At 43.2% G+C, this 25,139-nt stretch overlaps 1 protein-coding gene across 12 annotated transcripts in view; it reads right to left on the reverse strand.

Annotated features, from left to right (window-relative positions):
- Nucleotides 1-20,577, reverse strand: part of ABCC5 (ATP binding cassette subfamily C member 5) — a 49,247-nt gene extending 28,670 nt beyond the window's left edge. The window contains exons 1-6 of one of the 12 annotated variants that reach the window (XM_055723382.1): nucleotides 20,395-20,577; nucleotides 18,861-19,035; nucleotides 7,764-7,802; nucleotides 5,485-5,642; nucleotides 5,088-5,243; nucleotides 4,232-4,379 (exon numbers count right to left, since the gene is read on the reverse strand). In XM_055723382.1, coding sequence (XP_055579357.1) covers nucleotides 4,232-4,379; nucleotides 5,088-5,243; nucleotides 5,485-5,642; nucleotides 7,764-7,802; nucleotides 18,861-18,989 — 630 coding nt within the window. In that variant the 5' untranslated portion in view covers nucleotides 18,990-19,035; nucleotides 20,395-20,577. Of the gene's footprint in view, nucleotides 1-16; nucleotides 4,380-5,087; nucleotides 5,244-5,484; nucleotides 5,646-7,763; nucleotides 7,803-9,924; nucleotides 10,242-18,860; nucleotides 19,036-19,591; nucleotides 19,762-20,394 lie in introns of those variants that run through there. The other 11 variants (XM_055723381.1, XM_027804319.2, XM_055723383.1 and 8 more) reach the window with 11 other exon arrangements.
- Nucleotides 20,578-25,139: the final 4,562 nt, after the last annotated feature.

A 25,139-nucleotide genomic window follows, 5' to 3' on the forward strand; every position in this document is an offset into this window, starting at 1 on the left:
AAAAGGAACAATGTACCTACAGTTGTAGAGGGGAAGAGTGAGAAGGACATTTGCAAAACATTCCTGGAAATAAACATCAGCAGTTTAATAGTAAAGAAAAAAACAAGCAAAAAGCACAAGGTACGCAATACCACAAATCATTGGGGACAGGGGAGGAAAAAAAAAAAAAAAAAAGACAAAAAAATTAACCGTTCGATCCCTCCCCATACCCTCTCCCCCCAAAAACATAAACACTTTACCTCAGGAATCACATTTCAAACATCACCTGCAGAAAGAGGACAGCCCCCAGAACCACCGATTCCCACCTCCAGCTCTTTGTGGTCCAACGGCACAATATAACATCATACAACTCACAATCACCAGCAATATTAAATACTATTGACTGCGAAACAATAGGCTTTTATTTGAAATAAAGTGCCACCTTAAACGGTAACATCTCAAGAACACTGTACAACAGGTAGAGCATTGTATAAACATACAATCTGCACATACAGGATAATTATAAAGGACTAACATCTAACAGTCAGTCTTAGCCTGTAACAAACTAGATTTGAAACTACGCACAAAATTATAAAGATACAAAAACAGAACAGTATTTGTTCATGAAGTCCAAAAGAAGTCAAACTTGCAGGTGCCAACAGAGAAGGCTTCTGAGGCTGCACAAATTCTGAAATCTGGTTTAAAAGTATCCTACAGTAAGGCTTCACAGACAGCAAAAGATTTCCTAGAATGTTTTTCAACAAATGATGCTTTAAGATACTGGTGCTTTTGATATGCTAGTACAGAGCAGAGAATTACCTTTGCCCACAATAAAAAGCAACAAAAAAAATCTGAGACCAAAGAAAATATTTGAGAAGCCTTTCCCATTCATAGTCCGTTGAAGTCCTCTTGGCTAAACCAGGTTTTGCAAATAAGAGTTCTGTATAGTTTGAAGAGAGGAAAAAACCAAAACACCCCACTACTGCAGCAAAGGTATTGATAGCTATAGCCCAGCACCAAGTAACAGAAAAAAATGGAGATCAAATTCATCTGTTCTGAGGAAAATAATTCTGCACATCAGAACCAAGGAAACATGCTGTAAATAATTTTGCTCTTTCGTTTTTCACAGGTGTGAATTAAAGCCAGATGTCCGTCAGGTTCTAGAATGGCCACTGAGAAAATTTACATACCAATCCCTGAACAAATGTGAGGAGCTCACATTCACAGATCTAATGCATTCCAACTTTCTCCTTACTTGGATTTAGTTTTACATCGACTGTTTGGACCACAACTGCATACAGTTGGTTTGCAGTTACTAAGGAGATTACTGACTTCTTTTTCCAGTATTCAATCCAACGTATGCAACCGAGTCACTGAGCAACTGGGGTTAAAATTCCCCTTTTTCCTCATGAGCTGTAACTCAGCATGGTCGCAGACTGCAAGCATTTTCTCGCACACCACAGCATTGCTGAAAGTCTCCAAGAGAGGATGTATAAAGATAGCAGATGTTTCCTGGGGTCTCATTCCTCCCAAAACTTTTTAGTGCAATTTTTCAGCACTATTTTATAGATTCAGCATCTCCCGTGATGAAATAGAGACCAGCTTACATTATACCCCCATATTATTTTTTTTCCGGAAGAAAGAAAAGAGGAAACAGCAGATTAAAGGGTTTTGAAAAGGGAGGGGAAAAAAAGTCACACAGAATTAACATTTACATCTGAACACATACTATTTGAATTCAAACTAGTTTAATGACAAGAATCCAGTATAAAGTTATTTACAAAACAAGAAAGTTACAGTACAGAAACTAAAACTCAAGCTAACGGGGAAAAAGGAACTCCTGCGACTATTACCGTAGTAGCTGGTACTAGTTGCTTGGCTGTCTTAAGCATTCCCATTGAATAAACATTACCTTACCTTTGCTCTTGGCGTTCGCTCTGCCCAGCAGGACTGTCTCATTCTGACGCAGAAAACAGCCATCCTGAAAATTCTGAAGAACAGCTTCTGTCACTGGTCCCACTGCAGTGCTGGCATCCCTGCTGCAGCCAGCGTGCGACAGCACGGGGCAGGCTGCAACTGGAGCCAACTGGGAAATTGGGAAACTTACCTCCAGCAGCTTACCACTCCCCCCTCCAGTAACTGACCAAACTGTCAAGCTGTACTCCACTAAGATAGCAAGTTTCCCCATCTCCCAAACAGGAAGACTAGCTCTGAACAGTTGCAAACATTGTTCAGACCTGGAGTTAAACCGATTATGTTTAGTAATCAAAAAACTTCTTAGCTCCTCAACCCAAACTTCAAAGTTTTGGTAGCTGACCAAATGGCAGCAAATATTCACTGGGAATAAAAGGTATCTCACCTATACTAGTACATTCCAATGGCTCTTACAAGGCAGTCTGACACATGCAGCTGTCTCACCAGGTTACCGGTCTGGATACTGTGCCAGATGCAGAATTTATTAAAATAAAATTAAAAAAAAAGACCCTTGAAGGATCTGTCTGATATAAAAAAATCCCCACACAGGAAGTCTACAAAAACTCCTTTCCAGTTATAACCATCACAATGCTCATCAGCAAAGCCACAGCTCTTGGCTGGCATTTCAAGGTCATAGACATTCAATTAGAATTTTTGAAGTTTAATATAATATAATATAGTGTTTAACTCCATTTTTATAATTTTCACAAATACATGAGGTCAAGTCAAGTGCTTTTCCTGATCTCCCTTTTCACCTTCAGGTGACTGAAAGGATGTAACAATACAAGAAAGCACTGATACTTCTGAGGAGACAGCACAGGCATATCTATGAGGCATGCCATTTTTGAAAACAGGGAGGAGGGATGGTAAAGACTTTTTTCATGCCAAATGATGGAACCAAAAGGGAATTGTTCCTTATTCAGAGAAATGAATAAGGTTGCCTATAAATGGCCAAATGTCCACAGATAATTTTAAATCACCCAAATCGAGCATCAGTTGCAGCAGTAGCCCCCAGCTTAGTCAAGCTGGTTTGTTTTTCTCCCTCCCCTCCCACTCTCTCATTCAGCAGTTCAGCTGAGGCAAATGGAGAAAGTTACACTACAGAAATTAGGGGCAATCCTGCCACAAGTTCTTTGCTAAAGCTAAAAGCAGCTACTAAAGCCCTGTAGTGAAACAATGACAGAAGCTCTTCTTGGGGAAAGCTAGCGCTGTTAAAACCTTAATCATGATTTATTGTTAATTGCCAAAGTATGTTCATATGTTTTATAATACAAGCTACTATCAATTATTACCAAGAAAATAATATCACAGAAACATTTATTGTTATTCATATTACATGAAACAAGGCAAACTTTAAAAAGGCTTAAAAAGCAGAACATATTGATAAGACATTTAAAAGCAGGAAAACATTTTAAAAAGACATTTCACCTAACAGTGCACCCAAGTGTACTTACCCAAGAAATGAACCTTCAGCTTACCAGCACACTGAAACGTGTACTACTAGCAGTAATACTGCTCCTACTCCTCAAGGGAAATGTGTAGAGAATAAATTTAGTCAAAATTTCAACTGTAAATCTGCACAGCACGTGCAACAAACAGGTGACAAAAATGGTGTGAATGTCAAGTCCCATATGTTGTTATCTTCATTACGACCCATAGCAACAAACAGCAGCAGTTCCTAGAGGCAATAACATGCTCTAACACTTCTACATGAAACCTGTCTAGACCATTCTCTGTAGGATCAGCAAAGGCTACACCCACAGACTTCTTGAAACCTGCTCACATTATTTTTCAAGTAGTACTCTAATAGAATTGTTTTGTTCCACTTCTTGAAGACTGTGCTATTAATGCCAGTGATCTACAATTAGTGTTTTACCTAAACTGAATTTTATTCCAAGATAAATTTACAGAATTGCAAAAAGAAAAAGAAAACAATTAAAAGACCTGCACATAAGAACTTTATGCAAAAAAACCACATACCATTTAAGGAAGAACGTTAAACTATACTCAAAACCAAAGAGAAAAACCAAGTGTGCATTTCCTCCAAGATACCTAAACTCCCCCTCCCTTCTCCAAGAACTTGCCTCGGTACTCAGCAACTGATCCACCAGCTGTCGGAAACCTATCTTGGATTATTGAAATCACTTTGGAATTTTGCCCCAAAATTTCTAGCTAGTCAAAACATTTAAGTGATTCTGCAATGAAACCTTAAGATTTTACAGTTGGCCATGAGATGGAGCCCTCTGGGGTTGTTAAAAAAAGGATGGATATTACTTACTGGTCCACTAAAACCCGCAAGCTGCGTGATCATCAGACACACTATGGAAATGATGAGCCTGGTGCGGCAGAAAATCCACACAACCCTCCGGAGAGAAGCATCTTCGGGCCCACTTTCTTTCAGTTCTTCCTGCCACAATCTCTCCAGCCTAATAAAAACAGAAGCCTTGTGTTAGGAATTTTTCATAGTAAGAGAAGGTACCATCTCATAGGTACTTCTTTGTGAAAATCCCAAGCACTTCCTAGCTCAGAGCAACAAAAAATTGGTATCAACTAGATATGAGAAATAAACACATGGTACATTTTGTGAGGTAAAGAGAAACATCTGCACCTTGAAATATCTATGTTGTGCTTTGCCTGGAGTCTCTTTGGCAATATTTAATGTACTGACTTGTTAAGAGTCTTTCCTTGCTGATCTGACAGAAGAGTTGTGGAGTCAAAGCCCCAGAAAAACTCTCATTAGCCATAAAAGGTTAGCCTGATCACGAGATCTGACCCATATTCAAATCACTTTTTACTGTCAGTATTAGCTTTCATTATTTTAGCACAAGATTTCTTTTCAGTGTAGCCTTAAGAACTTTGTTTTAATATAAAATAGCTTAAAGACATGCAAAATAAGAAAAACAATTGCAAAACACTCCTAAAGACAGACTCCTCTAAGTTTACTGAAATCAGCAAAAGTACAGAAACAGTGCAGGAAGAGAAAGTGGTCTATGAAGGATAAAACTAAACTCCATTATTCTAAGAAAGGCAGAACAAAATATCACTGCTGCTTTCCTAGGGCAATACTGTATCACTGCCTATGAAATAACATATAAAGACAGAAATAAGAAAATAATAAGTAACAAGATGTCTACCTTCTACAATTGACATCTGAAGACTCATGCCTTGATAAAGACCATACATCACCCATAAACAATTCCCCCTTCTTGTACGCTCTGTGGGCCAAAGGAGTGAGCCAGGAGAAGGTCATGCAGGAGAAAAGCCCAGCATTATCAACAGGGTGCTGGTGTCTAAAAGGAAAAAAAAATCACAAACAGATGAAAAAGGAAACAGAATTGTAAGTCCCTGAGAAAAACAAAGCCTCCTCTCATTGGAAGTACTCAGAGTACCAAATGGCCCATGTAGCCATACTTGTCAAACAAAACCTAATGTTTTCAGTATCAGTCAGCAGACCTACAGCTACAATCCTGCTTTGTAACTGGTCTGAAAAGCAAATGCTCTATCAGTTCTTTTGTAACCCAAATAACTTACTTGGAAGTAGTCCGTATAGGTTTCAGAACATTTAGGCCATGGTGATATTTTCCCTTGTGATGCTCTTCGTCCAGCATTCTCAGCTGGGAATGCACGGAGGTGTCCAGTGGCAGGCCCTCTGCCCGAGCAGCTGCTTCCAAGGCATCCTGGCATTCAATCTGCTTTTAGAAGGAAGACAGGAGAGTCAGACTTTAAAACTATGTTTAAAAATCCATGACTCCTGACTCCAGCAACTTTGCACCTCCTTCTTCGGTTAATTATTGCACAACAGCAATCACTATAATTTAAATGTCTTAGGAGGACACCCTGGCAGCAAGGACTTGGAGGGCACACATCCTAGATCTGCATTAGATTGCTGCACTTGTAAAACATAAATCAACACCAGTATTGTCTCTGTGCATTCAAAGGATAATAAGTGGACAGACAAGACTAATCTTGCATCCTGCCACAGGAAATATAATAGAGAGAAATTACAAAATCAAGTACCTATGACATCAGAAATCAATGACTGGCTTACGCAGCAAAATTAATACATGCATTCTTGATTAATTTACACCCCCTTAGTGTAATTTAGCTATTCCTATCTGTGGAAAAATCAAGTTATTTTCAGAATACTACCGAAGTCCTGTCTTCGAAAAATAGCTTGGATTAGATCAAAAAACAAACATGTATTAAGCAGAATTGTACTTTTTTCAGTTCCTGCTTTTTCTCTTTCTCCCTGAACTAAAGGGAACAAAGATGACAATTTTCTCTGCTCCCAGCCACACAATTCAACCGCTCAGCAACTTTATTAACAACCACTTAAAAGGCAAGCCTTATCTCGGGGGAGTTTTTCCACAGCCCTAGAGAAAGACAGACCTATACGCTAATCTAAGAGGAGAAAGGAAACAGCAATGATATGGAGTAGTCAAAATGTTGCAGAGTTCAAACAAATCTTTTGATCAGAAGCCAGCTGTGGTAAAACTGAGATTAGCTTGCTATCTGTACTTGCAGAGGGCTCACCAGTGGTTCTGCTAACTTAATGGACCATTTATTGCAGTGCCAAGTTACCTGTTTGTATTTTGGTTTCTGAGAACTGGAGCTACTTAGTGAAAAAAAAAATCGGTTCTGAAGGAAAAGTCTCCCCAGCTGTCTCACAAACAGAGATACTATTTTTACCCTTACTAGCTGCCTTGCAGAGCAAAGTTATTTTATTCCTTTGAAAATAGCAGCTGTAAGTGCCTTGTAGCCTCCTACAAAACACAGTATCTGCAGACACCAAAAGCACACCAATAGCAAGCACTTTGTTCCCAACCTTCCATCATGTAATTTTTGTCAGAAATGCCACCATTTATCAGACTTTGTCTGTACTACATTAACATGTAAGCATATAGCATATTAAGACATCTAGCTTCCACTCATGTGAAAGACAAGAGCAGGAAACAGATAATAGCATAAACCTGTCCTTTATTTATTTAACCAAGGTACTTAAATAGTGCCTAAGCATATTCTCAATAATCCATGGTCCTGTTCAAAAAACTTATTCGCTAAAGCTATGATTACAAAAGAAGATACCAAAGTCATAAGAAAACAAAAGAGCATTATGACACATGGAGTGACTCAAAATTATGCAGCACTTGAAATCTGAATTAAAATACTTCTCACTCAATTTATATTAAGTTACTGACTCATTAAGGGCAAATTTTAACCCCTTTACCAAATCTACCCCAATCAGTCCTAACAAGGGACCTGCCAAAGATGTCTCAAAGGACTCAGTAGCAGGGAAAGTTCTGCAACCACTGCTTTTCTGGTTGCAGCAGAGTAATTCATAGCTGGTTTGGTACCTTATCCTTTGTCAAAGCCCTAGGCAGATCTGTCCAAACACTTGGTTGCTGGTAACATGCTTGTTTGTAAGTGATGCCACAGGCTATTTGCAGAATCATTGTTTTTCAGAGCATGCAAAAAGTGCCCATAAGTTAAAAAAAAAAGCAGCCTTCCAAAACAAAACCCACTGTATTTGTCAGCTTATAAGTTTTTCACCACTTACAAAAAGGAATAGCTTTTTAATAAGAAAGCACAATTGTAAGACACTATATTTTTAGGCAGTCCAAAGTTAACGTACTTGAACACTCACTATGAAAAATAATTAAACTCTCCAGAGCTGCTTAACAGAACTCTCTCAGCAAAGGTGGAGAAGAAGCACTGATAAAAGACTAGGGCACTGCCTTTAAAAGGCCTTTATAATGTCTGACCATATAGGCAAGTATAAGTACAAACCCCTAGTCAAGAACATCGCTCACCTCCATCTTGGCAAGGCTGTCAAAATCCCACATGTATGACTGTCAAGAAACAAAAGCAAAACACTGCTGTACAATGAAGATTCTAAGAAAGACCATACAGTTCTGTGTCACATTAGAAAATCTTCCAAGCATAGTGTTTATCAGGAAAAAATGAGACTCCTAAGCGGGTCTACAATTCATTTCTAGAGCAAAAGACTGAAGAACAAGAACTAACAACAATCCCCAAACTGTTAATTTTGGTTTCTGAATCCCTATTACTTTTTCAGGTGTTCATCAGCTGGCAATATCCTGATTGCCTGAATGCATGTACAGTTTTCTTGGAAACTAAAACCTTGAAAAAGTCATTAGCAATGGGATATAACAGGTTCGAGCGCTGCTTTTGAAAGAAATGTCTAATAAATCAACACTATCAAACAGAAATCAGACAGCAATTCAACAACTTATTAATGTACCAATACAAACAATGAACCAGGTGATACACAGCATTGATAACACTGAAGAAATGCTTACAGAAACAAAACAAGCCTAAACTACGTATCATTAACTGGAGGGGGGGGGCGGAATGATTCAGACATTTCTTGAAAAACAGCAGCAATATCACAAAGGCCAAAAGACACAAAGAACAGAGCAGGAAACATTACTATTCCACTTAAACACCTAGGGTTTGCCCCTTTTTTGAACAGGGGAGTCAGTCCCCTATCACTTGAGTTTAAAAAGGGTATTATACTTAAAACTCTTTCTGGAATTGATGAGAACAGTTATGATTAGAACAGCTTCCACACAAGCATATATTTAGGACCTCTCAGCTGGACAGAAGAGTGAAATAAAGATAAGGTACAGTATTTGAGAGGTCCATAAAGTCATGAATTGCATAAAGAAGAGAATGAGAGAATGACCACTAACTGTCCTTACAACTAAAGAACTGGGGACTCTGAAACTGATTGTTTTCACACAATGCACACAGATTTAAAATTGTCATAGGATGCTGTAAAGTTCAAATGTATAAATGGACTAAACTTGGAAGAATTAAACTCACACAGGGTAAGCACAGTATGGTTTATTAGACGCACAACAGAGGATAACAGCAATCTTATCAATAGCTAGTGGATTAAAAAAAATTCTGAAGCCATGGGCAGCTTCTAACAGAGGGCAATAGTTCTGTACGCCACACTTTGTGAAGCTGTGGCAGACATGGATGCAGGCTGATATGATTCAACATATGACTGGGAAAATTAACAGATGAAGAAACAGTTAAGCTTTTAATCCTGAGAGCAATCCCTGGGAGTATGGAGGATACTGAGGAAATATCACTACATGCATGATCTTGACTTGTTCTTTTAACTCCACAGCTAGCTCACAGGCAGGCAGGCAAAGAGAAGCATGGCTGGTGCTGCTACCACAGAACGTATGTGCTCCCTCTAACTTTCTGCAACTTGAGCACCCAACAAAACCAGCACCTGTTATCACAATTTCCTTGTCCAACAAATTGGTCACAGCAGCGGTAAGCACATAAGGTAATGTGAGAGCCAGAAAGATGACATGGGTGGCTCAAGACATGCCATGACAGAAAGTCTGGGTGAGTGGAGAACACTAAGTTGTTAAGGGCAAAGAAAAATATTTGCTCATTAAATTAGAGACAGCAGTACCAAATTCACAACCCACATACCAGGGTCATGTGAGAAGGCCACAAAAGTACAGAAAATTCAGGAGCCAAGCTACAAAACTGTCAAATATGTATGTCAAAGGTAAGAACGACAGAAGTTATGTAGGAAGCAAGAGAGGCATCATGAACATTACTTGAATTTGCTTGCCTTTCTGTGTATGTGAAATAAAGTAACACTTCTGAACACCTGTTAAGCAGCCAATATGGGCATTTATCTCTGAGGATGGGGAGCAGGTGAAGAGAAAGGCAGCAGTTGTGTTGTATACAGGAAGAAAAAAAAAAGCCAGTGAAGTAAGATCCTAGCCTTTCACACAGGCAATCTCATATTTAACAGAAAAGGTAGGAATATATTGATTTGACAACTGTAACATCAGATAATAGCAAAACCAGACAAGCCTGGAGGCCAAGCAAAACAGATTTTTTTTCCATTCCTTTCTCTGCAAAAGGAGTAAGTATGTGATATACATGCAATCAACATGTGACCCAAACCCCACCCACCAAACAACTACTGCCGCCTCTTCCATAAGGCGGAGCATCTTCCAGGGCTTAGATCACCACAGAGAAGCAGCTTCATTTCTTCTGGTCATACTGCTACCTGACAGGAAACCAAAGCAGACATACAAAGGTTTCTTTTATTAATCGCTGCAGCCAACAAAATACAAAAGCTCCTGTGGTTTATTTACTATTACATAAAGTTGGAACTTATTTAAATAGTAAAGAACTCCAAGTTGATTCCAAGTTAGGGCCTCTGTCTTCCTCCGCCTCCTGATGCGTACAAATGAAAGCTCATGTCTCTGCTGCCTTCCCAGCTTCAGCTACAAGGAAAAACAGCTCTTTACAGCACCAACCATTTATCCAAATGCAGGAATAAGCGCAGCTGTGCCACATTTATCTTAAATGAAAAGAGAATTAGCTGTTCAGAAGCATGCTCTGACTTGCTACAAGAATTCACAGATGTGACAGCTTCAAGTCCAGCCATTCACTGTAACACACTGTTAGATGCGACTTCGTTACACAAGACTTCTGCAGTTTTTCTTCTGGGCTAGGATTAGAAGAGGTTGAATTAGTGTTCGAGTCATGGTTTCAAAGCTAACCTGAGTCTATGCATCCTCAGACTAGAGGAGAAGTCTGCCAGTAGTGTTTGACACTGATACCAGGGCTCTGCAAACAAACAACCAAAGGCTATGTGTGTTTGTGATGAGCCTGAATATTTTAGTCACATAGATCGAGCACTTCTACTTCATGCAGAGAGTCCTTGCTGAAGACAGGTATACCAGTTTCTTCGGGGAACATTGCTTATTTGACCTTGCCCCTGAATTCTGACAAGCATTAGCACTGATGTGAGATGTTCTAAACCATTCCCTGGCAAATCCACTTATTCCTGCAATCCAAGAAACACAGAATTTGGCATGTGGTGCTCGTTTTAGGATTTTGCAACAGTAGATGCTATGTGTGCACCTGATTAGCAGTTATGCACCTGTTTAGGCTTCTGGTATACAGGAATCCAAGTCTTTTGTTTTACATTAAAACTAGTATTCATGATCTTGTAATCAAAGAATATAAGATTCATTCAGAGCTGAGGTTGTACACCGATCATCCAGCACTAAAGCTACATAGTTCATGCACACCAATAGCACAGTAACAGCAGACTCCTGTGGAATTGGAAATAACAACCAACTTTATAACTTGCCTTACAGAACTAGCATCCTATATGTGCTCTGCCCACAACGCTGGGAAACTAATTCCTCACTAAACAGATCAAAGTAGCACAGCACAGGCTGAGGATTTGACTCCCAACTTGCTCAGGTAAGCTCTGCTATCCCAAACCACATGCAGACAGCCTGCCATATGCTGGAGCTGTTCTTCCAGCAATATCCTTTACTCTGGCCATACCTAAGCTAGGTCACAACAGAAGCTGCACATGTCAATTTAGTACACCAGGAATACCCAGGGAGTCTTTAAACTCAAACTTCTGTAGAGTGAAACCACCTGTGAATGACAGCAGAAGCCTTCACACCACAGCATTTACCAAGCCTAACACAACAGCCTTTTTATTCAACTCACCTTCCTGTACCAACACATGCTTCCAAAAGCAAGAGGCATCCCACTCACGTGGCAAATGAACTAGTAAACTCAAAGTAAACACCTCAGGGCTCCAAACATGTTGATTTTGAAATTTTTTAACCTTGATCCTCAAAAAGAACTGAAATACAGATTTTGTTTGTGGAACACCTGTTCACAGTATGCAGAGTTCAGACCACAGCTGACTATTCCTTAGCACTAGGATATGAATGTTCAACTAATAACCTTCTCTGGGCATTACAACTCCCCATGTACCAGTGAGCTGTGATTCATTTAAGTTCTCCAGTAGTTTGGGATAGATCCACTAAATCCTGGAAACTCTTGTAACTGTACACTATGTTTCTGAGACAGCCACAGGGCAGAATGTGTCCAGCATTAGATATGGAACACTACAATGGAAAAAGATATTACAATCTTCCTTTCACTGATTGTTAACCTGCTCCTTACACACTGTTGGCCAAGAACAGGCTGACTTACCAGTCTGCTTTAGATAAAGGAAGAGCAACTAACAGTGTCGTCAAAGACAAATACTGACAAGTGGCCAGATCTGGTGTTTCATCATGCAGCTAGGACTTGGACAAAAGGTGGTTAGTCCACTAAAGAAGGCAGCAGAGTTTCAATGGAAGCCATGAATTAGACAGGACACTGGTGCTCCTCTAGAGAATGTCTCTACCCAGTGAAGGATTTTGCCTTTCTGTTCTTCCTGTTACTAAGTGTAAGGCTTCTTAGAGGAAAAAAAAAAAACAAACATGCCTTCAGCATATAGGCACTTGTCTAGAATTGCCTTCTTGAGTTCATTATGTAAACTTATCCTTGAGTTTCAGCTCTGCTGATCACACTGAGGATGTTCAGACAAATTTCTGAAAGAATCACCAGAATATTGGTGATCTCAAAATTGAACTTGAGAGCATTTTACATGCTCCTGATAGAGCTGCACTGTCTACTCACCCCTTAAACATCTGTTGATAGCATAACAGTAAACCAAAGTAGAAGCACTAAGAAAAGTAAGAGTTTTCATCTTCCCTCCTGTGCAATGGTTAGAAAGGTTAAATACCATCAAACTTATAACAGGAAGATTCTCTCGGCTAACAACATTCACAGATATTCTAGGCACTATCAGGGCAGTAAAGTCAGTGAAACTGGGTTTGAGGGGTGCTGTCCTTCAGTTTCATGCACTGTTCACCTTAGCCCCCTTCAGCATGGAAGCTTATATGTTCCATTTACCCTCTCCTTCCTGCCACCTCCCTCCTCTCAGCATGAGACATTACAGTGGCTGCTTTTTCCCCAGAAGACTCCTGCCCATACAAAGTAGTGGCTTCTCTCCATCTATGGACCCAGCCTACAAGAACTTCAGCTTGCCAATGCCCACCTATTATAAATACTCTGGAACAATGAACTGTAGCAAAACCATTGCTCTGAACCAGGAGTTCCCCAGCTCCCCAATTTTAGAGGTTTATTAGCACAATGTTTCTATCCACCATACTGTGTGTGTTCAGATACCACACAAATTCCATCAGTTGTGGACTCTGCATCATACTTTGTTCCTGTGACAAGCATATACCATAGTGTTCAGTTAAAACTTTACCAACTAAGAATAAGGCATGTAGCACCTTTTATGGGCACTGTCCACAGAACTGGTCTACCCATCAAGTCACTCAATTCCTTGCTACTTCAGCTGCTCAACTACAGCTCTAGATCTTCAGCCTTCAGAGCTGACATTACAGATAAAGAGATCTGATCCACTGCCTGTTAGTAGGAATTGGTTAATTTTACAACGTGTCATACCTACTCCCTCCATCAGTGCCCTTACATTGGCAGCAGTTTGCTCACAGCATGGGAAGAACACACCAAAGAAGGATCCATACAGGAGCATGCCTCACCTAGCATAGCCTTTTATATAAGGCTTCCAAAGATCACTGGACAAACACTGTTTTCTTTCCTACTTTGTAGAAAAGTCAGTTGACAATAAAAAGTTTAACAGCATTAGTTTCCAATTTTACTATCATAGCCCCAGGAAATCAGTATCTCCTTGCAGTCAGACTCTGCAGCAGAATACATAAACGCATTACACTGCAAAAGCTGAAATTCTAATTCTAGGTTGAAATTATTGTAGCAATTCAGACTTCGTAGATACTTGCACCTGTGTCAATTTTATATGTTTTATGGCAACACTACCTAAATGAAGTATTCCCTCACCTTCTATGCAGCTATGATCTGAGAAAATAAAGTATTAAGACTGCATTTGTGCGTAGTCTGTTATTAACAGACAAGACATCCTCAAGCTGCTACATGTAGCCACACAGAGCATGACAACAGCACGTACAAGTTTCAGAAATACATGAACATCCATATCAAGATTTCCTCTATCCCTGCACATCTCTCCTAGCATAGCCAACACCAATGAGATGCTCAGCTGGGTGGCAATTAAAACAAATCTAGCACTTGATCTTGATCAAGCAGTCAACTCCAGTTTCACCTTGTCACGCAGTGAGCACTGGCATCAGCTCAACTACAGTTTCTAGCTGTGATCTGAGCCAGTCATATAGCAATACTTTTGCGTTGACTGATTCAGAATACCTACAGCCCTTAAGAGCCTATTTGGGCTGTGATTCCTAAAGTTCTGTGTTTACTTAGTTATGAAAATAAGGAATCTTCTGGAAAAACACAGAGACATCCAGCAGCTTCAAATAAAATTAAAAGCTTATAGTTAAGCTGTCTCGAAGGCCTGCTCTGAGCATGGAGTGCCAAGGAACTAGTACCGAGGCTATATTCACATTTCTCTTTTTGAACATGTTGTTCAGCACAGTTGGTTCAGACACTTCAGATGCTCCAGAGGGGCTGAGAGGCAGCATTGATCCAACTACCGACAGTCAGACAGTGATAAATCACTTCAAAGCTATCAGCACTTGAAGGTTTTACATCAACTCCAACAAGTTCTGATCACATTCTCTGTCTTTGGCAAAAAGCTGTCAGACAAACCTGAAAAATAAGAGATCAAGGTGAAGACAATAGTAGGGCTTCTGATAGCTAAAGTTAGCAACACATTTTTCCTGCATGTTTAAAGCAATCTCTAAAGTTCCACACTGCCCAGTGTCTTGAAATGCAGCAATCCACACTTGAGGCTTACCACAGATGCTGTAGATGCTTCAGCATCAAGAACCTAATCCTGAACACTGCATTCCACTCAGAACCAATTACAGCTTTGAGTACAATTTGTCAGTTAGTGCCCTAACATTGTTAACTGGGGGACTCAAATTTCAAGAACTGAGTTCTCACAAGCACTGTGTATCATGAAAACAAGCTGCTTTTACAACCTCCTCTGTTGTTGCAAATATAATGGGGTAGGGGACCAAAATACTCACTTGCCTGCTGTTCCATGAAATAAACATGAAGTCTACATTTGAGATGAGCTTATTGCAAAATCACTGAGAAAAAATTCTCTCTCTCATCTGTTACTTTATACTATATTTCATGGATACAGTAAGACCTGTCCTCCTCCTCAGGACACACTGTTTCCATGAGAAAAACTTAAATACAATTTCTTCAGATACATTAGCAGTGAATAAAAATTGAGGGACGTGCCGGTTGAGTTGTAATGGCTTCTTACAGATCAAGACTACTGACTGAAGTGCTAGGCAGCAAGAGCACCTAGAAGCCATCTTCTTTCAGAAGAGCCATGCCCCCACATACAATAAGCCTGATTAGTATGGTATTATACATTGGGAACATGTAGTTAACACCCTGTTTTGTAAGTACATTAAGGACTAAGGACATAAAAATCTATTGTTATAAGAACACACTGCAGAAGCTTATTCATCAGGTGAATATATGCATTCACAAGCTGAACAAAAATTGTTTCTTGAATTTCAGTCCTAGAGTGCCTATTTCCAAGGTCCAAATTTCTATAGCAACATTCCCATTAAGCACCAGGAAGTGCTGGATTAGACCTACTTATATTGCAGCATGACTTCAATTATGATTCCAGGAAGCCTATTTGAAAAGCTCCTGTCTTTCAAAGAAGTGATCTTTCGGGCTGTGACCAAACAGCATTTAAGTTTTTAAGATAGGAATTGCAAGTTCTTATTCATTCTCATCATGAACACCCATTACAGCATCCTTTCAGCAGGGAACCTGAACATCAGTATGAAGGTTTCAAGCCAGAAAGAGCAAAGATGAATACAATCTTCATGCAAGGCAAAAAAAAAAAAAAAGATTTACAAGGTCCTGGCACCTTGGCTCAGTAGTAAAATAGATCTTTCACCTACAAGTATCTTGATCAGGCAATCAAGTAGTCTTGTCCACTGCAAGTTAAGAAGGATGTATAAAAAAGCAGCAATACAGGCAACAGAAAAATCAGTAAGTCACATTGACCAGCCAAGTGTACCTTTAGTCTTGCCAGAAGCAGTCACCACCACTGGCCGTTAACCAGTGGCCCTTGACTACCAGAGGCAGCACATTCCTGTATCCTCCTCAGCAGGAACTACAGTTCTACCTCACTCTATGAGGTACCTATGCAAAATGTTAGCAAGAAGTCTGCTTCATGTGGTATAGTCTGCTGCAAAACAGTCCCAAACCTGTATTCCACAAAGATCTGAAGTTAGTGGTGAAACAACAGCCTTAATCTGCTTGCAGCATGTTACTTGCTATATAGATCATGCTTACAGCTTTGTCATTTTCTGATCAAGCTAGTTCAAATCTGAGATAGGTTTTCTACAAGAAATAAGAGTACCGAAATCTCTATTAATGGCACACCGGACTCTGTTGCTCAAGTGACAGAGTTTCACTACAGCTTAATACCTCTACTTGCAGAAAGGTAGGACTACAGCAGTTCATCACATCAGCCTTCCACTGCATTCTGTCACCAGCTGTCCCAACATGCGCCCAATAAGCCTGGTTAGGCATCTGACCCAATACCAGGTTTCACGAAGGATAAAGCAGCAAAGGACACAGTCCCTTCCCTTCCCTTGAAACAGCCTTCTTAACAGCTGAGCTACAGCTTTCACTCATTTCTTACAGACAGAGGGGATGTGCTTGACCAAACAGGCAAAGTTCAGCCTTATGAAAGGCAAGTCTTTACTCATCCCCATTAACAAAAGTATAAAGCACCCCAACACATGATAAGGCCAAGAATGCTGCTGAAACCAGAGCTTGTTTCAACTAGAAAGCTTGGTACCCAAACATGAACATTAACTTAGATAAGATACTACGAATACAACTCCTTTTATTTAACCTCAGTATTTTTGCAAGTAAGCAGGATTTAATCTCACTGACATGCAGCAACAAATTCAGAGCTGTTTGTGTTTAACAATTGTATACAAGCTTAAGGCTAGCAAAACAAGAAGGGTACCAACATTTTAGCTAGAAATTAATCAACCTGGCATATTAAAAATAGCTAGCAAGTAAAATGGGTAACCTGTCAGAACTAGCCCATTCCATTAGAAATATTAATTAGGTTCATCCATCTACTCAGAGAAAGATAAAAGTTGTAGGTGAGAACTAGGGTGAGCCATTTTCTCACATCAGTAATCACAAGTTTTACAGAACCCCTGTTTTGCAGTCAATTACCTGGGTCTACCACCCTGTAGTCATAGGCAGCAAATGAAATGGTAGAGGTAGAAGGGTAAACAAGGCTACAACAACAGAGTTAAGCTGACCTGAAGCTACCTCGAAGTTAAGAGTTCTTAACACCACACTGTACAGACATGCAGGACTTGGCTTGGTATCGCCGATTTCATTTAGAAGGTTTAGAGATAAAGATTTTCTCCTCAAAAGTTAAACCAGGCATCAACTTGATTAGATGATGCAGACCACCGGGCAGAGGTAACATGCTATGATTACTGCTCAACTCCATTGCCACTGGTCAGGAAACAACGCTGTCCTCCAATAGCATCACTGTTGTCACCACTAATTTCACAGAGCAGATTTGCTACTGGATCATGTGCAGTGGACAGCAAGCCCATGACATCAGTGTAGTAAGTGTCATTAGGAAGCTGCACTGTGACTCCAGAGGGCTCTTAGCTCTGCATCAGTGCTTGCTCTAATGCAATCACTCTACCTTCCTCTGAATACTGTCAGCAAGTCTGCTGAGTCATAGAGCCTGTAGGGACACTAGGAGCTGCAGGGCCTGCAAGCGCTAACTGCTCTCAGCCTGCTGCAGAGCAGATCACTCCCATCTCAAAAGACAGCAGTGCAGCACCCTTAACCCACAGAAAAAAAAAACAAAAACAAACGATCTAGCAAAACCCTTCAAGCCCCAGTGAAACAAGGTAAGCCTTATCTTAAGTACATATTACCTCCACATCTAGTATAATGCAGCAAAACTTAAGCCTTTTAAGAAAGTCTTCACTATTCCTCTATGCAAATAGAGCTCCCCACTTCACAACCCTCACACCAGGGCCATCACAGGCAATCTATATTGAATGCCCAGCAACACATTTGCAAGCACACTGTCATCACAGAAATCAGACATAGGTAGTATTAACTTTATTTAGTTTCAGAAATTTCTACATTAGTATTTTAGGAAGTGTTAAGAATAGGACATGCAAGAAAATATGTCAGTGCTAGCATTCAGAGCAGCTAATATTTTTTATGATCTTCAGCTGGCACATGTTATTAATTTCAGACTGTCTTTCACCCATGCGGGTGTTCCCACTTACCTGAGCGGGTTTTTTTGCCCTATATATAGCACTTGGTACATGCACTCTTTTCAGTGAGAAGCTCTAAAAATTAGAAATTCAGAACAGTAACATGCAAACTCTAAGTCAGTGGTTATTTCAAGACCCAGCTCAAATTAAACTAGAATTAGCTATGACAGCATGTTATCATGTTAACTACACAGATGCACAAGAAACAGTATTCAATACAAATTACTTCCGTCTGAGGGAAAAAGTAGAAGTCTTGTTATTAGATCAAGCTAGACATCTGCTTTAGAAAATTAATCCTCAAGAAAAACATGGCATGATTAAGAGTTTTTTCAGCTGCCAACACTGAACTGTGCATGATCAGTGGAGAGCTCTCCACTGTTTTTGCTTCGTTGTAGTGATTCTCTTAAGTACAAACATTAAAACATTTCTTGCATTCAACTTCAAGATCTGAATACCAGGAAAAAGTCTGTTTTGTTAAAGTGTTACTAAAAAGTCATATTTAAAAGTGAAAAATGCTTAGGAAGTGCTCAGACTTACTACTAAGATAGATACAGCACCCCTTGGGATGACCTCTTCCACACAAAAGGGAATATTCATTATTGACCTTCAATGCAGTGAATCTATATAGAGCTGGCACAGCAAAAAGGCTGCTGCTGCATGTAATTTAATAAGCATAGATAGCAAAGAAAACAATGAAAGTTAACTGACCTGATGCTTAGCACGCTGAAATTTTGACCCTTCCTGCTCTTCATGCTGCACTGAGTTGGCTCTCTCCCTTACACTTCTATACCCAGGACTGGGTATAATGTACTCTTTTCCTATGTCGATGTCTTTCATCTTCTGTAAACGCCAGGGTTTACAAGTGTATTTTCCCCTCAAATATCTGAAAAATAATTAAATTCCACTTTAACTGGTGTGTCAGACATAGCATATACTTTTAGTCACCTATTTTAAAATTTCTTTTGAAATAAAAATCAAAAGGTAACTGTGAAAGAGTTATTACAACAGGACTGTAATAATGAGACTTCGAAAACCCACACAAGACTAGCTTCTCCTGAACTAGTTTAAACATACCCTGAGGTAACCGAACAGTACAATGATTCTCAATGCACTGGAGTACTGTCATACTTCCACCCTCAGAACTCTGAAATACAATTATGCAACCTGACAGATCAAATAACTGCAGCATTTAGTTGAAACCTTAACAAATATGCCTTGGAAGATCAAATCCCTGAAATAATTTGTTAGTTTCTGAAATCACACAGCTTACCAGTATGAAGTTTTGCAAGACTGACCTCTCTAGAGGTATCACACAATAAATTTAGTCCTTCTGCTAACACACTCTACAGAAAAATATATTATTTCTCTATAGTATTATTCACTTACTCCATAGGCTTGAACTATTATTAAGTATGAACAGGTTCAGGAAGGCATCACACATTTAGTGCCGCAGGTTTTCGCCTCAACCCATCAATGTGCACCGTAAGGTCACAGGGAGAATCAGAGTCCCGAAAAGACAATCACCCCCCACCGCAGGACTTTGCTCTTGCATTCTGTCACCTGCCTTCAACTAACGCCATCGAAGAAGCCTGATTAAGGTGCATTAGTCAGAATCTGCATCAGCGGGTCTGGCCCGGCGCACCAGGCTGCCAGCCGCCCTCCACCCCCGCAGAAGCAGCCTCCGTCCCCAGCCGCTGACACACGTCGCCTCCACCGCCGCCCCCCGGCTGCCCCCCAGGAGCCAGCCCCAGCCCACCGCCCCCCTTCGCAGCTCGGCAGTGCCCCCCACCCCGGGGCCGCATGTGTCAGCGCCGGGGGAGGATGCTGCAGAACCGCCGGCCCCGGGGCTGCTGCACCCTGCTGGCTCCGCATCCCTCCTGCAACGGGGATGCGAGACAGCCCCCCCGGCCTGCCGCCCCCGCACAACCCGGGGGGGGGGGGGGGGAGGTCCCCCTCCCCGTGCCTGCGCCGCACCGGCGTAAACAAAACAGACCACACACACACACGCCTCAGGGACAGAGCCCCCCGCCCCACTCGGGGCGGGACAGACAGCGACGGCTCCGAGCTCTCGGCGCGAGGGGGGCACAGGCAGCCCCTTCACCGGAGGGGGGACACCGGCCGCTTCACAGGAAAGCGAGGGCAAAGCCGCCGCCTCAGTCACGCGCAGCCCCCTCACCTACACAAAGGGCCGTTTCCCGCCCCAGCACCCGCCCCCGGTAACGGGCGGGGCGGCCCCGCTCACCTCCTCCCGGCGACTACCCCCGGTGCGGCTTCTCCACTCAGCGGCCGCGCAGCCAAACAACGTCCCTTATAGCGGTTCCGGCGGCCGCGCTGCGCCTGCGCGCCCCGGCGGGGGGGGGCTGCGGCGGCCGCTCCTGCCCGGCGCCCCACGGGAAACGCAGTCCGCGCCGCGCGCGAGCGCCCGCCGCCTGCCCGCCCGCGAACTGCGCTCTCCAGAGGGCCCCGCGCGTGCCGCCGCCGTTCGGCCCGCCTCGCCCGCCCGCGCCCAGCCCAGCCCCTTCCCGCCGCTCCTGCCCTGCCGCAGCGTGGGGGGTCTGGAACGTTCCCCGCCGGCCGGCGGTTGGGCTCGGCGCGGCGCGGCAGCAGTGACAATGCAGCGCGCCGCAACGCAAACGCGACGCGGTGCAGCGCGCTGTAACGCATTGCAACATAGCACGGCGCGGCGCAATGCAGCGCACTGCCGCGCGCCCGCCGGGACAACCGCGCGCCCAGCGGAGGCACCTGGCGCCGGGCGGGGGGCAGCGCACGGGGCAGGCGGGTTCCCGCGCGCGGCCCCGGCGGCGGGAGCTGCCGCAGGGCGCTGCCCGGTGTGAGGAGGTGGGGCGGCGGCGGGAGCGGGCGGCCAGAGCGGGGAGCGGCGCCTCCCGCTGCGGCGGCGCCGCTGCCCGTTACCCACAGCCTTTCGGTCGGGGAAAGTGCGATCGTGGCCTTATCTGGGGCGTAACCTTCAGCCCGGCTGAGGTGGCGGAGCGGGCCGGGCCCCCCGCAGCCTGGAGCGGGACAAGCGGGGGGCCAGGAGAGCCCCTGCTGTGCCCCTCAGAGGGCGTTCAGACCGGCTGAAGGGACCGTGGACTTGCCCCAGGGCCTCCCCTGTGCCCAGGGAGCAGGGAGGGAGCTGGGAATGGCCGAGGGGCGGCAGCGGCACCGGGCAGCCAGCCCCGCCTGGGGACGCGGCGGAGGAGGAGACGGGCAGCGCTGCGCTTCCTCAAAGGGCTGTAAATATCCTTAACAAACCCCGAGCTGTAGCTGCTTCCCTGCTGTGTTTAAATACTCTGTCCTCGGCTGACATCTTTCTACCGGCCAAATTCGGCTGATGTCTCGTTAAAGTGGTTTATGTAACAAGTGCTGGGTTGCACCGCAGTCCTTGCGCTCCTGTCAGGAATGTTTGTGAGAGTCAGTTGGATAGAAAGGCTGAAATAGACTCGGGTAAAGATGAGAGATGGGAATCTGGAAGTACAACTGGACCCAGAATATTCCTTCCAAGCCCACAGGCCAGCGCTACAGGTAAAAGGTGTCACCATGCAAGCAACAATTCAGGGGCATCCTGAAGGTACCAGAGCTCCCCAACACATACTGTTACACATCTTGCAGAGCTCCAACTCCATTTCTGGCAGAAATGAGAATTGGCTCCGTTGCAGGTGCTATAACATTTTGAGACAGTAGACCCAACAAACAGACACGTAGAAACAGGGCCCTTGCCATGGTACGGCAGCGGAGAGCACGCATGGCTGCTGCGTTTTCCTGCTGTCTGTTCCCCAGGATTCACAGTCATGCAGTTTCAGATTGGTTTGGCTGAGGTTTTATTGCGGAAGAAGCTGCAAAGTGCACGTCATGCTTTATAAATGCTATGTCCCGGGAAAAGGTGGATTTTAAGACAGAAGCCAGGAAGCAATTTAGAGCAAGTCTCAGAACAGTTATTAAACAGACCTTTGTCTGCATCAAACACACTGGAGTGTAGGGGTAGATATGTGCAGTTACTGAGCAGTGCAGTTAAACCACATAAACAGAAAGGACAGAGTATGAATGATGGAGAGAATTAAACTGTGTTAAAAATTCAAGGTGAATCACTTGTATTATATTTCAGGGTGTTGACCTGAAATTGTTCTGAGCCTGAGCGTGTCTTTGGCCCCTGGGCTGTGGAAGCAACCAGAGCTACTTTTCAGAGGTGCCTCACTGTTTTTGAGCTAATGACTTGTCGAAGCCAAGGCTCTGCATCATGTACCTAGAGGGAGGGAAGAACGGGAACCTCCATTATGTCAAAGTGGTTGCAAAATATGTTAGGAGAGATAATCAGAGAGTGTTGCTTAAGCCAAGGGAGCCAGGGCCCTGCCTACACATGCTCTGTCCTCTATCCCTCCAGTGCTGGAGCATATCTGAGAGTAAAAGGGAGGGCGTGAGTGCTAGTAGAAAACTGTGCTGATAAACAACAATGCATACACTCCACCCAGACTAGCTCTGGCCAATGGGCCGGCAGCAGCAGCATTTTCACACCTGTGGTCCTGGGAGTGTACATACACCCTTAGTATGATAGTAGGAGGAAAATGCTTATGTAGGCATAACCCACTTTTAAGTGCATCATGACTCTCCTCCAGCGTTTGTTCTAAAGGATATAAATGTACTAGTGCTACCAATCAGAGGAATTACAACTTCAGCTCCAGTATCAGCAGCTAATGCTTTTAATGCTGCAAGTCCTGGATTCTTCCCTGTGGGATGGCAGCTGTTACATAAACAAGGCGTGTACAGTATTAAAACTTGCCCTGATTCAAGATCCAGGATTTGTAGTAATCGGCCCTGACTGCAGCAAGAAAAGCACAGCCAGACCAAAGAGCCAGCCACAGTTGCAAAGCCATGGCCTGCAGACCATGTGGGTGAGGAGACCGCACCTGACAATCCATTTTCTTATAGATGTCCAGAATCTGCTCTCCTTCACCCCAAAACAAACATCAGCACATTTACAGCAATACTTGAAACCAACAGACTTGAGCCATTGGTGCTGATAATGGAGCACGTCCAGGCTGACCTGGAAAACCAAGACTCAATTTGTGGGAGTGAAGGTCTTTATTTATCCAACTCTCCTACTGTAGAGGAATGAAGCTGGGTTAATTAACATTGATAATATACAGCTGTGGGCTGGCTTCAGGGGTGCGGGTTCGCTGATGTGGATAAGGTGCAGCTGTAGCTGGTTCCTGTGAAGTGGTTAAATAGCTCTAAGGGGTAGAGAAGAGAGCAGCCAATGGAGAGGAGAAAGCAGTCTATGAAGAGAGGGAGATCTGGAAGAAGCAAAGGGAGGAGAGAGAGTGTGCCTGTGAGGAGGAGAGATAAGGAGAAGGCAGCAGAGGTGAGAAGCAGAGAAACTGGCCTGAAGGGTATGAAGAAACAGTATGAACAGTAGATGGACCTTTGGGACCTTATGGGGGATTGACAGGGTGTGCTAACTACTTATTGAAGTTAATTTGGTAGGTGATGGTAGAAGACCTTGTTGCAGCTGTCTAGTTTTGAGAGTGCTGTTACAATTGGTGCCCCATGTGAGGCTCAACCTCAGGACCTTCAGATTATGATGAGACTGAGTGTAATGAGTGGTGACAGCAATAATGGCTGTGCTGGGGGACAGCTGAAGTTTTGAACAGTGATGGTGGTTGGCCTAATGACCATGGAGATACGTGGAATACCAGGAGATGCCTTGGGCTAACAGGAGCATAAAGCTGTCATATCAGGCTTGCCACCTGCCCAGCACCTCCTTCCAGACCTGTGGGCTCTGCAAGGCTGGCTGGGGAACACAACATGCTTCAGTCAGAGTGGATGGTGCTGGAAGAGGTATCTTCCTTTGACACAAATCTCTATGTCCTTGCAGAGAGCTAGTTTTCCCTCTCTCCCAAATCTCCTTTCCTATGTACCTCGTACACAGAGGACACCTTATCCTTCCCTGCTGGGCTGCCTGGTCTTGACTGCTGAGGCTTGCATTTTCAGTACGAGTTTCGTGGGTTCAGCCCTCCTGATGAGCATGCTGACAGTTGTTATGCTTGCTGGTGCTTTTTTACACTCCTGCTCATCAGAGCTCTCAGCCATGAAGTGCAGAACTCAGAAATCAATTGGACATCTTAAGTAAAAGTCCCATGACCTCAAATTTAGCCTGAAGTGCTGCAAACCGTAACAAGTCCAGAAATAGGGAAGTCTGGAGGGACTGCGTTCATCAGCTTGTACCTGATTCTCTATCCCTGTGCAGTGCCCAATCTTTTATTACCCATCATTTCCAGGTCTCCCTCCCACACACATTCAGGACTTTGAGCTCTCAGAGCAGGCTGAAAGATTTCCCATTGCATTGCAGTGACTGCAAGGCACTCTTTCAGAAAGCAGTAATTAAGCCTCAGCTGGGCTGCATTTCTCTTTCCTGGGAGCTGCCAACCCATGTGGGCAGCTTGGCTCAGGTAGGTACAGGCTGCCTACAACTGGAGAATGGAGAGACATGATTACTCATTTTCCTTTGTATCTAATATTCGCCTTCACAGTTTAAGAGGAAGAGGAAAATGTTTGTGGCAAAAGCATCAACAAGAAGATGACTGAGAATAGTCATTCTTAGTCCATTATCCTTAAGTTCCAGAGTTAACATCCCATTGAGGAGACGAGGAGGAGACTAGGAACCAGTGTGGTACTTGTAGCAGGGCTGTCAGAGACTGCTTGATTTGCTCAACTATTCCCCTCTTAGATCCCACTAGCATACAAAATGTTTCTGGACATCAGTGGACTGTTTGTCTCATGAAAACCACAGCCCGGTTTCCTGCAAAGACATTAATAATCAGCAATAAAGTTGTTGCATAAGAGGTCATTACTTGTTACAGCCAGAAATGGGTAGGGTTGCCTTTAGTTTGAGAAGTTATGGTATCTAATGGATTTGGTCATGGCTTGTGATTGAAGAACAAGAAGAGTCACAAATATTCACTGCATATATTTAGTGCTGCTGGCACCTGA

The sequence above is a fragment of the Falco cherrug genome, chromosome 11 (assembly GCF_023634085.1).
Source record: "Falco cherrug isolate bFalChe1 chromosome 11, bFalChe1.pri, whole genome shotgun sequence".
NCBI lineage: Eukaryota > Metazoa > Chordata > Aves > Falconiformes > Falconidae > Falco > Falco cherrug.